Here is a 15,664-nt window from a genome sequence, read left to right as displayed (position 1 = left end):
GACCGACGTCCCCGTCTGTCAATTCCAAGCCAGGAACGTCCTCTCTTGGCCACGTTCCGTACGTCCAGTGCCAACGGCCCATGTACCACGTCCGTGCATCTAGTGCCAACGGTCCCTGTGGCACGTCCGTGCGTCCAGTGCCAACGACGCATCCCAGATGCCCGTGCACTGACCCGCCACGCACCCGTCCACATGCCAGTGGCATTGCGCCCCCACGCGCCCGTGCTCATGCCCGCGCATTTACGCATGTACGTGCCCGTGAAACCGCAAGAGTCGGCTCTGATACCATTCTGTAACCAGCTTAATTAGAACACAGACTATCCTCACAGACCAGCACATGTCTTTTCTGCACACTTTGTCTTCACTCCGGGTCGGTCACCCATCCCCAAATTGCTCCATGCCAAGCATGCTTAACCTCGGAGTTCTTTGGAGACCAGTTTTCAGAAAAGAAGTTGCAACTTTTTGGTATGAATATCCTATTAATCCTACTAAGCCCTGGGCCGAGTGTCGCAGTCTTCCAGCGTTTTCTTGTCTAATGATATTTGTCGGGGACCACCCTAATCGTGGTACTAAAATCATCCTAAAAACGCAATCACATACTAGGCAACTGAGCCCACGAAGGCCTACGGCCTCCTTCCAATCTGGAAGAAAGGAAATGACTCAAAGAAGCCCAGCACGCGGCCCATCCGCACCCCCCTCGGACCCGCGGGGTGATCTCCATCTCGCTCGAGGGCTCCCATCGAGACTCTCGACCGCGCCCCGCGTCTCCGCCTCCACCGCGCCACATCTAGAAGACGGTACACTCTACAGCGACGACCACGCCGTCTGCTGGGGCTGTCAGGACACCGGCGCGATCTCCGCAAGACCGAGGACGATGCCCAGGACGACTGCCACGCCCGACGCCATGCCCCCCAGTGTACTTCCCACAGTGCTCGGCCACTGCACCCCCGCAATTCGGGGGAAAGACGATGACTTCCACGATCCCCTACGCATGTACACCGTCCCTCCTTGTGTCTATAAAAGGAGGAGGCGGGCTTCCTTTAAGGGGGATGCGGTCAGACCATTCGATAGTATGCAACACTCAGCACCACTGAGCCTCCGATATTGGCACTCGCCTCAATCAACTTCTCCTCTAGCTGAGATTTGAGAGCCTCCCTCCCTCTCTCGCCTCGCATGTACCCCCTACTACAGGCACCTCCGGTGCAAGATAATATAGTGCCCTCGCACACCCCCTTGCTAGACGTACGGCCCCGCGGCCGGAACCAGGATAAACCCGTGTGTTACTGTGTTGCCTCTTGCATCAACATCTGGGACGAGGAAACACGCAGCATCATCACTAGTTGGGTCCGGACCGCCGGGTCAGGACACCGACAGTTGGCGCGCCAGGTAGGGGGCACTGCGTGACATTTTTTTTGTTCCCATTTGATCTCCAGGGATGGCGAGCAGATCCAACCCATTCCCCATGGGCGTCTCGGATCCGCTCCCAGCAGGATACGTGATCTGGTTCGGGAGTCTTGAGTTCAGAGCAACCGGCAACGGTTACCTCATGGAGCTCCTCTCGCCCAGACGCAACCCTGACACTCTGACTTCACCGGCCCGGCGCAACAGGCGCTCGGGCCAGCACTCGCGACAAGCGCGCGAGGAGCGGCGCCGGGCGGCACGCCTCAGCTCCCCCACGTGGGTTGAGGTTGCCATGTCACAGCTCAGCGTCGCGGCCGACGGGGCCACCGCTTCGTCATCACGTGCTTCGGCGCCAGCTACGCCGGCACCATCATCGACTGCAGCCCTAGTGCCTCCCAAGGGGGCGCGACTGCGGCATTGCCCTTCTCCATCGGGATGCGCAACGCTGTCTCCTACGCCTCTTCGTCCAGCACCAACTTCGCCGAGTATGAGGATTTGCCGTGTCATCACCTCCTGTCGAACTGCAGCCTCATCGCATCGTCTCCTAACGACTCCTACCGCGAGACGGCGAGCTCGATCGCCGACGACATCAGCTTCTTCATGGACAACTTCACGGCCGAGGAGGCCGAGGACTACTCCGGGGTCCGCGACCCCGACGCTTTCCGCTTGTTCCAGCTCGCGTCGGCTTGCTGCCTCACCTGCTCCGAGGACTCCAGCGAGGGGAATTATGATCCCACCCGGGAGTGCTTCATGGTCCAGCTCGCGGACGGGCAAGAGGACAACGCTCCGGGTGATGACGGAAATGGCGGGGCAGACGCGCAGGCAAACCAACCGGTGGTGCCAGCTGCGGCCCCTTCTTCTTCGTCAAGCTCGGCGGCACGGCAGGCACAGCTGGCGCAGCTCAAGGAGCTTCAAGCCAAGCTCGACGATCAGCGTCGGCAGACTCAGGAGCTGCGCACCGTACTCGAGCAACAGCGCACCGTGCGTGGCGCACATGCCCAGGCGGCGGCACGCGTTGCCCGGGAGCGGATCCTAGCCGATGACAACGTCGACAAACCTCCAAGCGATGCCCGAGCCGTCGACGACTTCGGGTCGCAACCTGCGTCGAGAGGCACATGCGCTCATCGAGCAAGCTGCTGTGCAGCAGGCCGAGAGCTCTACGTCTCGCATGCGCTCGGTAATCCCGAGGCAGCCCGGTGGGACTGCACGCCAGGACCACGAGGTTTCGGTGCACACTCCACTAGGAGGGAAGGGAAAGGCAGCCGTAGCGCATGACGCGAAGGCACCCTCGGTGCACGACCGCATCGGAAAGGCTCCCACAAGGGAGCGACTCCACGACACGCGCGGGCATGCCGGCGATGGCGACGCCCGCTACATCGTCAACGACAGGAAGTACATCCCTCGATGGGGTGGACGCTTCGACCCTGAGCACGACAGGGGCGAGTCACCGGAGCCTCCGGGCACCCGGGCGTTCAGCCGGGAGATCCGAACCGCTCCTTTTCCCGCACGCTTTCGACAGCCCACCACCCTCGTCAAGTACTCGAGCGAGACCGATCCCGCAGTCTGGCTCAACGAGTACCGCCTAGCATGCCAGCTGGGCGGTGCGACGGAAGACGCGGTTATCATCCGCAACCTTCCCCTTCACCTTGCTGACGCCACACGAACGTGGCTCGAGCACTTGCCCGCGGACCAGATCCACAACTGGGCCGACTTGGTCCAGATCTTCGTGGGCAACTTCCAGGGCACGTACGTGCGCCCTGGGAACTCCTGGGACCTCAAAGGGTGTCGGCAGAAGCCCAATGAGTCCCTGCGCGACTACATACGATGCTTCTCCAAGCAATGCACCGAGCTCCCCAGCGTCACCCACGTCGAGGTCATCAACGCCTTCCTCGAGGGCACGACGTGCAGGAACCTGGTGCATGAGCTTGCGCGAAGCCGTCCCGCCAACACCAACGAGTTGTTCGATGCCGCCACCAACTATGCCGCCGGCGAGGAGGCAGTTGGTGCCATTTTCGACGACAAGCCGAACAAGCGCAAGGAAGATGCGCCCGCAGAGGGCGGTAATGCCAAGATCAACGCCCCCGACAAGAAACAAAAGCGGGGGAGGAAAGGGAAGAAGCAGGCCCCACCAATCCAGCATGGACCGGGGCAGGTGGAAAACTCCGACGAGGCCTTCGTCGCCGCCCCGTACCGCAAAGGACCTTGAGGCCCCCCTCGAGGTGGAGGTGGCCTATTCGATGACATGCTCAAGAAGCCGTGCCATTACCACAAGGGCTCGGTCAACCACACCCTCGAGCAATCCGAAATGCTCAGGAAGTACTACAACCGCGTCGCGCATCGCGACGAGGACAAGATGGAGGATACTGGCGACAAAGGTGGAGATCTTGAGTTCCCCCCGGTGGAGAACGCCTTCTTCATCTTTGGAGGACCAACGACGAACATGACCTCTCGGCAGCGCAAGCGTGAGCGCCGGGAAGTCTTCTCCGTCACCAAGGCCACGCCATCCTACCTCGACTGGTCGAAGGACACCATTTTCTTTGGCCGCGAAGACCACCCCGACTACGTCCCGCACCCGAGACGGTAGCCGCTTGTGGTCGACCCCATCATCGGCAACACCCGCTTCTCCAAGGTGCTCATGGACGGAGGCAACAGCCTCAACATCATGTACGCCCACACCTTGGAGCTCATGGGGATTGGATTGAACAAACTTCGCCCCAGCATGTCGCCATTTCATGGCGTTGCGCCGTGGAAGCGAGTCCAACCCCTCAGCCAGATCGATCTACCCGTCTGCTTCGGCACGGCAGCCAACTTCCGCAAGGAAGTACTCACCTTTGAGGTGGTGGGGTTTCGGGGATCCTATCATGCCATTCTTGGTCGTCCCTGTTACGCCAAGTTCATGGCCATCCCCAACTACACCTACCTCAAGCTGAAGATGCCGGGTCCGAAGGGTGTCATCACCATTGGCTCTTCGTTCGAGCACGCCTACGAGTGCGATGTCGAGTGCGTTGAGCATGCAGAGGCTCAAGCGGAGGACGAGGCCCTCGCAGCCACCCTCGACAAAATGGCAAGCGAGGCCTTGGACTCCACGCACCGACACGCAGGAAGCTTCGAACCCGCCGAGGGTATCAAGAAGGTGCCCCTCGACCCGAATCACTCCGACGACAAGACGTTGCAGGTCAGCGCCACCCTCAACAGCAAATAGGAAGTGGTGCTCGTCGACTTTCTCCACACCAACGCGGACATCTTCGCGTGGAGCCCCTCGGACATGCCTGGCATACTGCGGGAGGTCGCCGAGCACTCCCTTGATATCCGACCCAACTCCAAGCCGGTGAAGCAGCGCATGCGACGTTTCGATGAGCTCAAGCGCCGGGTAATCGGCGAGGAGCTGCAGAAACTTCTGGCGGCCGGATTCATCAAGGAAGTATTCCATCTCGAGTGGCTAGCTAATCTTGTATTAGTAAAGAAAAAGAATGGGAGTTGGCGGATGTGCGTTGACTACACTAGTTTAAATAAAGTATGTCCGAAGGTTCCCTTTTCTTTGCCACACATTGATCAAATTGTAGATTCAACTGCAGGATGCGAACTTTTATCCTTTCTTGATGCTTACTCCGGTTACCACCAAATTAAGATGAAAGAGTCCGACCAGCTCGCGACTTCTTTTATCACACCTTTTGGCATGTACTGCTACGTCACGATGCCCTTTGGCCTCAGAAACGCCGGAGCTACATATCAGCGGTGTATGCTCCACGTTTTCGGGGACCATCTCGGGCGGAACGTAGAGGCATATGTCGACGACATCGTTGTAAAATCCAGGAAGGCGGACGACCTGGTTGCTGATCTCAGGATCGCATTCGATTGCCTAAGTGCCAAAGGGGTGAAACTCAACCCCGAGAAGTGCGTGTTCGGAGTCCCTCGAGGCATGCTCTTGGGCTTCATTGTCTCCCAGCGGGGCATTGAACCCAACCCTGAGAAAGTCTCGGCCATCACTCGGATGGGACCGATCCAAGACCTAAAGGGGGTACAGAGGGTCATGGGATGCCTAGCGTCCCTCAGCCGATTCATCTCGCGTCTCGGCGAAAAAGGCTTACCCCTGTATCGACTCCTAAGGAAAACCGAGCGCTTCACGTGGACCCCCGAAGCTCAAGAAGCCCTCAACAGGCTGAAGGCATCGCTCACTCACGCCCCCATTCTCACGCCACCCGTGGATGGCGAGCCCCTCTATCTGTACGTAGCCGTGACGACTCAAGTGGTCAGCGCGGTGGTCATTGTCGAAAGACAGGAGGAGGGCCATGCTCTGCCTATCCAACGGCCGGTGTACTACATCAGCGAGGTGTTGTCTGAAACCAAGACACGCTATCCGCAGATTCAGAAGCTGCTATACGCAGTGGTTTTGGCCCGACGCAAGCTGCGCCACTACTTCGAGGCTCATCCCGTCACCGTGGTCTCGTCTTTCCCTCATGGAGAGATAGTCCGCAACAGGGAAGCCGAGGGTAGAATTGCCAAATGGTCTGTGGAGCTGATGGGAGAAACTCTCACCTACGCCCCCCGCAAAGCGATCAAGTCCCAAGTCTTGGCTGACTTCGTGGCTGAGTGGACGGAGACTCAGCTACCCCACCATAAATCCAGGCTGAATGCTGGACCGTGTACTTCGACGGGTCGGTGATAAAAACCGGCGCCGGCGCTGGCCTCCTCTTCATCTCACCCCTCGGAGATCACATGCGATACGTAATACGCTTGCACTTCCCTGCATCTAACAATATGGCAGAGTACGAGGCCCTCCTCAGTGGCCTCCGCATCGCCATCGAGCTCGGCGTCAAACGCCTCGACGTACGCAGTGACTCTCAACTTGTCATCGACCAAGTGATGAAGGAGTCTAACTGCCACGACCCGAAGATGGAGGCATACTGCAAAGCAGTACGCCGCCTCGAAGACAAGTTCGACGGCCTAGAACTCAATCATGTCCAGCGCAAGTACAACGAGGATGCCAACGAGCTAGCCAAGATCGCGTCAGGGCAGACCACCGTCCCCCCAAACATCTTCGCTCATGACATCACCAAGCCCTCAGTCGAATTCGAGGATCCGGCGGAGCCAGGCCCCTCGAACGCCGGGCCCTTCGGCGGGAACCCCCCGGCAGACGAGGCCGAGCCCATGGGCATTGACTTCGAGACCTCCTCCACGGACGAGGCCGAAGCAATGGAGATCGACGAGGCCCCCACTTCGCAAGATTGGCGCGCTCAGTACCTCAACTGGATGATTCGAGGGATCCTACCCTCGGACCGCGCTCAGGCGCGGCGCCTCGCTAGGCGGGCCAAGTCCTTCGCCCTAATCGACGACAAGCTGTACAAGCGCAGTCCCTCGGGCGTCTTGCTGTGATGCATCCCCATCCCTGAGGGCAAGGAGCTGATCCGTGACATCCACGCAGGCACCTGCGGTCATCACGCCGCGCCACGAACCCTCATGGGTAACGCTTTTCGACAAGGTTTCTACTGGCTCACCGCGGTCGCCGACGCCACCGACGTCGTGCGGACCTGCGAGGGTTGCCAGTTCTACGCTCGAAAGACGCACCTCCCGGCCCACGCTCTGCAGACCATCCCCAACACGTGGCCGTTTGTTGTGTGGGGGCTGGACCTCGTCGGCCCACTGCAGAAGGCGCCCGGGGGCTTCACCCACTTGTTGGTAGCAATCGACAAATTCTCCAAGTGGATCGAGGCTCGACCCATCGGCAAGATTAAATCCGAGCAAGCCGTTCTGTTTTTTACTGATATTGTCTTCAGGTTCGGGGTCCCGAACTTGATCATCACCGACAACGGCACCCAGTTCACAGGCAAGAAGTTCTTGGCATTCTGCGACAGCTACCACATACGTGTGGACTGGTCGGCTGTGGCGCACCCACAGACGAACGGGCAAGTGGAGCGTGCTAATGGCATGATCCTCCAAGGATTGAAACCAAGGATCTTCAACTAGCTGAACAAGTTTGGCCGGAGGTGGCTCACAGAGCTACCCTCGGTTATTTGGAGCCTGAGGACGACCCCAAGCAGAGCTATGGGCTTTACCCCGTTCTTCCTCGTTTATGGCGCCGAGGCCATACTCCCCACGGACCTGGAGTACGGGTCACCAAGGCTCAAGGCCTATCAAGAGCAGCAAAACCAGCGAGCCCGCGAAGACTCGCTGGATCAAGTGGACGAGGCTCGAGATGTGGCGCTCCTACACTCTGCGCGCTACCAGCAGTCTTTGCGAAGATATCAAGCGCAGAGAGTCCGGCGCCGAGACCTCAACAAAGGGGACCTGGTGCTGAGGCTTCGACAGGACAACAGGGGCCGCCACAAGCTCTCACCACCGTGGGAAGGCCGGCACGTACAAGCTGGCGAACAAAAACGTCGAAGTCTTCACCAATGCTTGGAACATACAGCAGCTACATCGCTTCTATCATTAGAGTTCCGAGCTATTTGTACATTGTTTGTACTCGCATTTTTGATTTTTCGAAACAATAAAGGAGTATGCTTTACTTATTTATTTTTTGGGAACCTTCCTGACCCTCGGGGGCTCGTATGCGCACGAACACTGAGGTACGCCTGACTTTACCCTCGGTAAAGTCAAGCCTCCCTCGGGGGCTACTACGGGGGGAACCCCCGAACGTCTCCAAAAATTGCCAACGTTTTTTCGAAAAATTTCTGTCTCTAAGTTTCTCGTACACTTGGAAAAAACGGACGCGAGGCATAAGCAACTACGGTACGGGGCCGGCCGAGTCGTGGGGCCGCCAACGCCTCCAGGATACGGCACCCCCCTCACCACCCCACGCCTAAGTCGCTTATGAACGTGAAATTCCTCGCAGAAGTTTACCAAAGTCGCACACGAGAACACGGAAGTAGAGTAAAGAAAACGAGGGCTCGAATACACAAGGCCTCGATGGGCCACACAGTCGATTTACGATAATGAATTTCTTAATTCACAAGTACAATTACGACAAGCACTAATTCATTACATGGGCTCCGAGGCCCAGTCTCCCTACAGGTTGTCATCCCCCCCTTTGCGAGTCTGCAACAGCATCGAATTCGGCTATCGGGGGGATGTTAGCTTCGAGCTTCCCGGCCAGGACTGTGGCGAACTCCTCGGCGGCTGCGTCGGTGTCGTCCATGATGGCCGACGTGGCGTCCACATCGGCGTCGTTGGGAACGACGTACCCCGACAACACCCTCTGGAGGTCCATGATATAGTGTGTCGAGGCCACGGTGAGGGCTCGCAGGATGCCAAGGCGGAAGGTGCTCTTGGCGTGCTCGACGATCCGGCCACCTAGCGCTCGCAGGCGGCTGATGACCGAGCTACCAGACACGGCGCCCTCCCCCTCGAGCTCCTGGCACACGCTCACAGCGGTCCGCTCCAGGTCAGCGTACTCCGCCTGTGCCGCCATAAGCGCGGTGTTGACCGCCTCCTTCGCCGCAGTCTCGTCTGCCACTATTTGCCTCAGCTCTGATCAAAGGAACCAAGATAAGCTGCGAAAAATTAGAACCCAACAACAATGAAATTTCGAGCACACACCTGCGATATTCTTCTGCGCCTCCTCCTGCTGGACTCGGGCGGCCTCCTCGAGTGAAGACAAGGAGTTCTCCTTCTCCTTGAGGGCGGCCTCCGCGTTCCGGATGGCCACCTCCTTTCCCTCGAGGGCTTTGCCCTTCTCCTCGAGGGTCCCGGTGAGCGTGGCGATGGTCGCCTTCTCGCGCTGGAGCTCGGCCTCGTTGCGCCGGAGCTTGGCTTTCTTCTGCTCGAGTGCCGTCCTAGTGCGCTGCAGCTCGGCGGTTTGCGCCTCGGCTTCCTGAGCCTTCTGCTCCACTGCGGCCCTCTAGACGTCACGCTCGCCGGCGGTCCGCGCCAGCTCCTCCTCTAGCGCCTGCTGACGCGCCCCCAGATCCGTCATCTTGGTGTTGGCGTCGATGTTCTGGAGCACCAAGCCAGCATTGTGCTACCCAAGCCAGCGCACCTGAGAGTACAGCCGGGTCATCTCGGCGCTCTTTTTGCGCGAGATGTCCCTCAGCCGCTGCAAGAGGAAAAGCGTGGGTAAAACAAATGAAATCAAGGCCAAATATGAATGATTCCCGGGAGGGAGCTGCTTACCTGACTGATCTGGTAATCTGTCGTCCTATGGAGCTCCAGGGCGCATCGAGGTGGTTCAGAATCTGAGAGCCTGCCTCGATCTACACCTACCAGATGGCCTCCTCCTCTTGCTCGTCGTGGAGAATCTCCGGGGGGCCGGACTAGATGATTGCCCCGTGATGGGGCCCCTCGGACGTCCCCGCATTGAACACCTCCTCGCAGGCCAACGTAAACTCGGCGATGTGGTCGGCGGTGCTTGCCGCAGCAGCGGGGTCGATGTCCCTCGAGTCCCCGAACTCCTCGCTGCTATCCGGCAGCTGCACCACCGGCACGACGCTTTCCGGCGCTGCCTGCGCCGTCGTTGCTGTGACGACACCCTCATCCCGAGCCTCTGCAGGCACCGAGACGTGGGTTTCCTCCGCCACCGGTGCCCTCGGCGCCGACTCCTCTTCCGCGACGCCCTCTACCCCAGCCCTCGGGGGCTCAGGGATGAGGGTCTCCATCTTTTTTTTGGCTGGCGGGGCACTCTTGCGCGTCCCTACCAGCTCCTTCCTCTGTGACCGGCCGAGCGGCGCTACCCGCGTCGCTCCGGTCGGCCTCGACTTCGACGTCCGGCCTGGTGGCGTCATCTGCGCCACCCCGACCGGCCTCCCCCACGGCGTCAGCCTGAGCGGCTGCTTCAACGCCACTCTGGCCGGAATCACCCCCATCCCCCGGCGCTCGAGCTTGTTGGGCCGCTTGGGCCCCTCGAGCCATCGCCTCCCGCAGCTTCGTAGCCTCCGCCACAATATCTACGACGGGCGGGGGCTGCGGCGCCGAGTGTGGCGTGGTGCGCGCCCGGTCTTGAGGGCTTTGGCCGGCGTGAGCGGGGCTGCATCCTTGGCAACGGCCCCGGAGCTAGAAATCGGGGAAGAAAGGCTGATGTTTGCAGGATTGGGAGATCGATTAAATGAACGCAAAGAATAAAACCAAAACCACTTACCCAGACGGGGCACTCATACTGCGTTTGCCCGTGCCACTCCTTCGGGCCCGCGGCACACTGACGCCCCTCGACGACTGATCCGAGGGTGTCTTCCTCGGATCGGCCTGATGCCTCAAGGCCGTATGCGCAGGCGTCTCCGCGCTTGCCGCGGACCCATCGCCGCCCGTCGACATCGCGGGCGCGGGGATCCCCTCACCCGTCGCCGGCAGGGGCGACCTCCGCTCTGTCGCGGGCGTAGACGATATTCCGCCCGTCGCGGGCGTCGGTGACCTTCGTCCCGCCGCTGGCGTGGGCGACCTCCGCTCCGCCCCCGCGAGGGGCGGGTCCACCAACAACCCCGGTGTGGGCCTCGCTTCACGCAGCGTCACTGGCGTGTCCTCGTCGCCAGCCCCTTGATAGATAGGCGGAGAATCCGCGCCTGTTGCCGCCTCGTCATCACCCGGAAGGTTGACCTCGGTGTCCGAGGTGTCCTCCTCGTCATCCGTGGACTCGGGCGTAGCGGGCCGCGGCTTCCCCTCCGCGCGTGCAATTTTGCATGCCTTGTCGTGCTTTTCTTTCCTCTTCCTCTTCCTCTTCCTGTCGGCAGCCGCCTTCGCTGCTTCTTTCCGCTTCTTCACCGCCTCTACGTGCAGGCGGTTGACTTCGTGTTCCTCTGGGATCGGAGGCCACGAGGGGTGGCACCTGCGGCTCACCCCCTGCAAAACGCAATCAAATCAGAGTCAGGGAGCGGGGAAAGGAATAGCACAAATCGGCAACGAATCGAAATCGAGACTCGCCACTGCAAGGTACCCCGGCTCGGGGCGCATCTTGATCTCCCAGAGATCGTTTGCGTTGTCGGGGAACTCTGCCACCGTGTTCCTCGCCCTCCGGGCAGCAATGCCTCGGGGGAGCAGCACCATCGACGTCCTCGAGCCCGAGGCCGGGACCCCGGGGGTGAGGCCGAAGACCGGCAGGCTCCTCTCCGTGAGAGGAAACACCCTCTGCCGGTGAAAGTTCGCAAAGACGGCAGCCGCCGTCAACCCCTTCCTCGCCAGGTGCACCAATGCCTCGGTGAGCACTTCGAGCCTGGCTTGATGCGCTGGGGGTGATACCCCCCAATCCCACTTCGCTGGTATCTCCCGAAGCACCTTATTGGTAAACGCTGGGAGCCTGTTGCCGAAGTTGCACAGGTAGAACCACCCTCGAGTCCATACGGCGTTGTTCGTCGTCATCTTGTTGGGGATGTACAGGTTCTTCCGGCTCGGACGCAAATGGAGCATCAGGCCGCCGGCTCGCGCGAACCTCTTCGGCTGGCCCCGCACGTTCTCGACGAAGAGCTCGCCGCAGAACAAGTGGATCCATAGATCCCAATGTGCTTCAATCCCCAGGTATCCCTCGCAGACAGCGACGAAGACCGCCGCCTGCGAGATGGAGTTGGGGCCGAAGTTGTGCAGCTCCGCCCCGTAGTACTCGCACAACGCCCACATGAATCTACTGACGGGGACGCCGAATCCCCGCTCGTGGAGACGCACAAGGTTCACGACGTAGCCCTCGGGGGGATTCGGCTCGGTCTCCTCCAGCTGCGGGGGAATCCACGCCGGCCGCTCCAAGTTGATGTTCATCGGTAGCAGCCGGTCGGCGACCAGCTGCTCCAGAACAGCCTCTGTGGCGGTGGATTTCCCCCACGGCAACGGCTTCCGGACGTCCGATATTGCTTCGAATTACGGGGGGATGTGGGAAGGCAAGCTCTGCGGTGCCTAAGGTGCGCTCTCGCTCTCTCCTTCTTCCTCCTATCGCTCTCGGCTGTGGGCTCAGGATGCAGGGGAGGTGGAGAAGGCAAGGGAGATGAAGGCAAATGGCCAGGTGAGCCCAAACAATCCCCCCTTTCTCGCTTTTATTCACTATGACGGGCAGATTCGCCGCCGCGGCACGAATCCCCCGCATTGAATGCGGTAGATTTTTGCTGCTGCTGACGGATGGGCCCCATGACCGCGGAGTCTCCCACACACGCACTCGGCAATAACTACGGCGCGGTAACCAATGGGCGTGGCATGACTGTTGCACTGTTCCATCCGTCAGCCGCCGCCCACGCCGCTTCGTCTACCCGAGGTAGTCGCCTGAAAAGGCGAGCCCGCACTGCACCGCACGAACCGGGCCACGTTGCCCACGACCAGCGGAAGACCCACGCACACGACCAAACGACTCCGCGCCGCTCGTGAACCGTGACGGAATATTCCTCGCGGGTGCCACCCTCGAGGGAACCTTATTCCGAGGCCTTACTGATCCGGGGTTCGTAGCCTGGCCCGTCGAGGGTTCGACAGGCGCCCCAGATCGCCAGAGTCAGGGACTACATGGATGTGCCATACAAGGTACCCTCGAACACAGAGTTCGAGACGTTCTACACAGTGTTTAAGGCCAGTCGAGGGTGCCTAGCAGGGGGATCCCATCGAGGGAGAGCATCGAGCCCTCGGACCATATCGAATGGGTCCGAACCCCGCCTAGCGAACCTTTGCGAGCGCTTTATGTGACGTGTCCACAGACCACGAGCCGACCCTTATCGAACGGGGCACGGACATCCACTTGAACTACCCGGTAACAGCTCACTGAAGCAGCCATAGCTCGCGGCCCGGGCATGGGTAGCATGGTACGCTTCACCCCTCCTCCCTGCGGAAGGGCGACAAGGGCCATAACAAAAGTCGAGGGTTCCCCGAACGCCTTCACACAGGCCGGGGCTCGGGGGCTCCTCGCACACCGTGGCTCAGGCCGCACCCTCGAATGGGTCGACGACCGTTGATTACGAAGTTCCATGTGTTTAACCAAAACCCCCACTATTGACACACGCGCCTGCCAGATGGTTCAGCCGGACATTGGGTCGCTGTGCCAACACAAAAAACGCCGAGGCCGGCTGAAAGGAGTGCCGATGCCGGCTGAAAAAGATGCTGGACGGCCACCTCAGTGAAGCAACCAAGCAGGACGACGCTTATAGCCCTTGGACGAGTGCAAACACTCCAAGGCCTCGGGGGCTACACCCGGGGGTGCGCTGACGCTCCCCCACGGAGGAAACTTCACACATTCGAGGATCAAAATCCCCTGCAGGGGTGGAACCCACCCATACACTTTCGGTAGTCCTCTCCGCGAAGGAGAAGGAGACTTCATTGATCTTTGCGAACAAAGATTACAAAGGGTTACCGGCTTAAAGCCGTCGAAAAGTACAAACGCATTGCCACCTGCGTGGCAATTTTCCCTGTCTTGGGGAGGAGCGAGCGCCGATGAAGAGCCCCGAGTCCTTAGCCGGCGCGACGGCAAGGCCGCTCGAGATTGCAAGGAGCAGCCCCCAGACTGCACGGGTCCAGCGGGATGCCCTCCTCGCAAGCTTTCTTCTAGCATCTCCTCCACCGAAGACCCTGCGGGGGGTCAAGCTGGCGGACAGCGCCCTCCACACCATCTCCCCGAGAGCGACATTGTCGCCAGGAGGGACGATGCGAAGAACGGCCACCAAACCTGACACCAACGCCATGGTCAGGCGTCTCAACCCCCCTTCAGGCTAAGGGACATCGCAGAACGAGGACCCCATGGGCCCAGTGCTCTTCTGCTAATCCCACTGAAGCTAAGGGATGGTGTGCACGCCCTCTTAGGGATGAAAACGGTCGGGAACGGTCGGGAAAACCCCTTAACCGTTCCCGCAACTATATTTTTTGGTCGGGAACGGAAATGGGAATGGAAAAATCGGACGGGAAAACGAAATCGGTATTACGAGATATCGGGAACGGAATCAATCAGTCGGGAGCATGCCGATTACGATCGGGAATCGATAACTCAAAACGGGAAAATACATACAACCACTTCAAACATTTAACTCGATAAAATAATTACAACTATGCATAAATAACATGGAAACAAAACTCGTATAATTAAGAAACACAGGTAAAGTGAATCACGAATTCACAATTCACGTTGTAACACATGCAAACAACAATTCACGTTTCCAACACAGGTAACACAGCCGACTACGACAAATACGGGAATTCCCGCGGGAATTTTCCCGGCTGAAAACGGGAACCATGAAAACGGTCGGGGAAAACGCCCCAACCGTTCCCGTTCCCGCCCGTTTTCCGTTTTATTTTCCCATTTTTCTATTTTTTCCACGGAAACGGTTTACGGTCGGTTTAAACGGTAAACGGAGCCGGTCGGGACGGGATTTTCCCGTCCCATTTTCAACCCTACGCCCTCTTCAGCTTTCCCCCGCCACTCGCAAGCATTCTTCTAGCATCAAAGCCTAAAAAAGCCAGGCCACCCCATCTGGGGGCCGATCGTGAAAGGCAAAGGAAAATATTACAAGACTTAGGCGATGCTAAGAGCAGGGAAGTTAGAGAGGAAAGGGAGTCCCACGACCCCTATTTATAGCTGCGTCGGGCGCCAAGCTTCAAGCCTGTCGAAGTGCGAAGGCTTGGACCGCTCGTGACGGCGCGGCTCCCCACGAGCGAAAGATACCCTCGGTCACTGTGCTGAGACATGACGGGACAAATCAAAGCTGAGCCCTTGGACGCTGAGCGGCGCAGCATCGGCGCTGGCCGACTGCCCTCGAACGACATGTCACAAGGCGACCAGGGAAAGCGGGGCCGAGACCCTGAGCGCAGGACAGCGCAGCAAAAGCACCGGCTGCAGAGCAGCAGGCGCCATCGTGGCCCAGGCCCGCTCAGCACGCTGACGCGTCTCGTCCCCGGAACAAAACCAAAAGGGGCGCGCGCCTCGGAGTACTCTCTCCGCAAGCGCACTGCCCCGACCGACGAGTTGTCACATCCGCCGGGCCAGCACCCGGGTGCGCCTGGCGGGAACGCAGCACCGATCGATCACGTCAAGGGGTAAAATCGCCGAAATACCCTTTGGCCGAATCCCCTGACTCGACCAAAGCCTCGGGGGCTACTGTCGGGGACCACGATTAGGGGCACCCTAATCGTGGTACTAAAATCACCCTAAAAACGCAAACACATACTAGGCAACTGAGCCCACGAAGGCCTACGGCCTCCTTCCAATTTGGAAGAAAGGAAAGGACTCAAAGAAGCCCAGCACGCGGCCCATCCGCACCCCCCTCGGACCCACGGGGTGATCTCCGTCTCGCTCGAGGGCTCCCATCGAGACCCTCGACCGCGCCCCGCGTCTCCGCCTCGCTCGAGGGTAGCGAGCCTACCCTCGGGGAGGCGAATCGTCTCCGCC

The 15,664-nt window shown here is 59.7% G+C and overlaps 1 protein-coding gene across 1 annotated transcript; it reads right to left on the bottom strand.

Moving 5' to 3' along the window:
- Positions 1 to 10,467: 10,467 nt before the first annotated feature.
- On the bottom strand, positions 10,468 to 11,370 carry LOC120655327 (skin secretory protein xP2-like). The gene is made up of 2 exons (XM_039933086.1): positions 11,248 to 11,370; positions 10,468 to 11,166 (listed from the first exon to the last, which is right to left on the bottom strand). Exons 1-2 carry the CDS (start codon positions 11,368 to 11,370, stop codon positions 10,468 to 10,470), a joined length of 822 nt encoding a protein of 273 aa, XP_039789020.1.
- Between the last annotated feature and the right edge of the window lie 4,294 nt (positions 11,371 to 15,664).

This window comes from Panicum virgatum, chromosome 1K (genome assembly GCF_016808335.1).
Source record: "Panicum virgatum strain AP13 chromosome 1K, P.virgatum_v5, whole genome shotgun sequence".
Classification (NCBI taxonomy): domain Eukaryota; kingdom Viridiplantae; phylum Streptophyta; class Magnoliopsida; order Poales; family Poaceae; genus Panicum; species Panicum virgatum.
The sequence above is the reverse complement of the archived record's forward strand: the minus strand, read 5'-3'. Positions and strand labels throughout refer to the sequence as shown.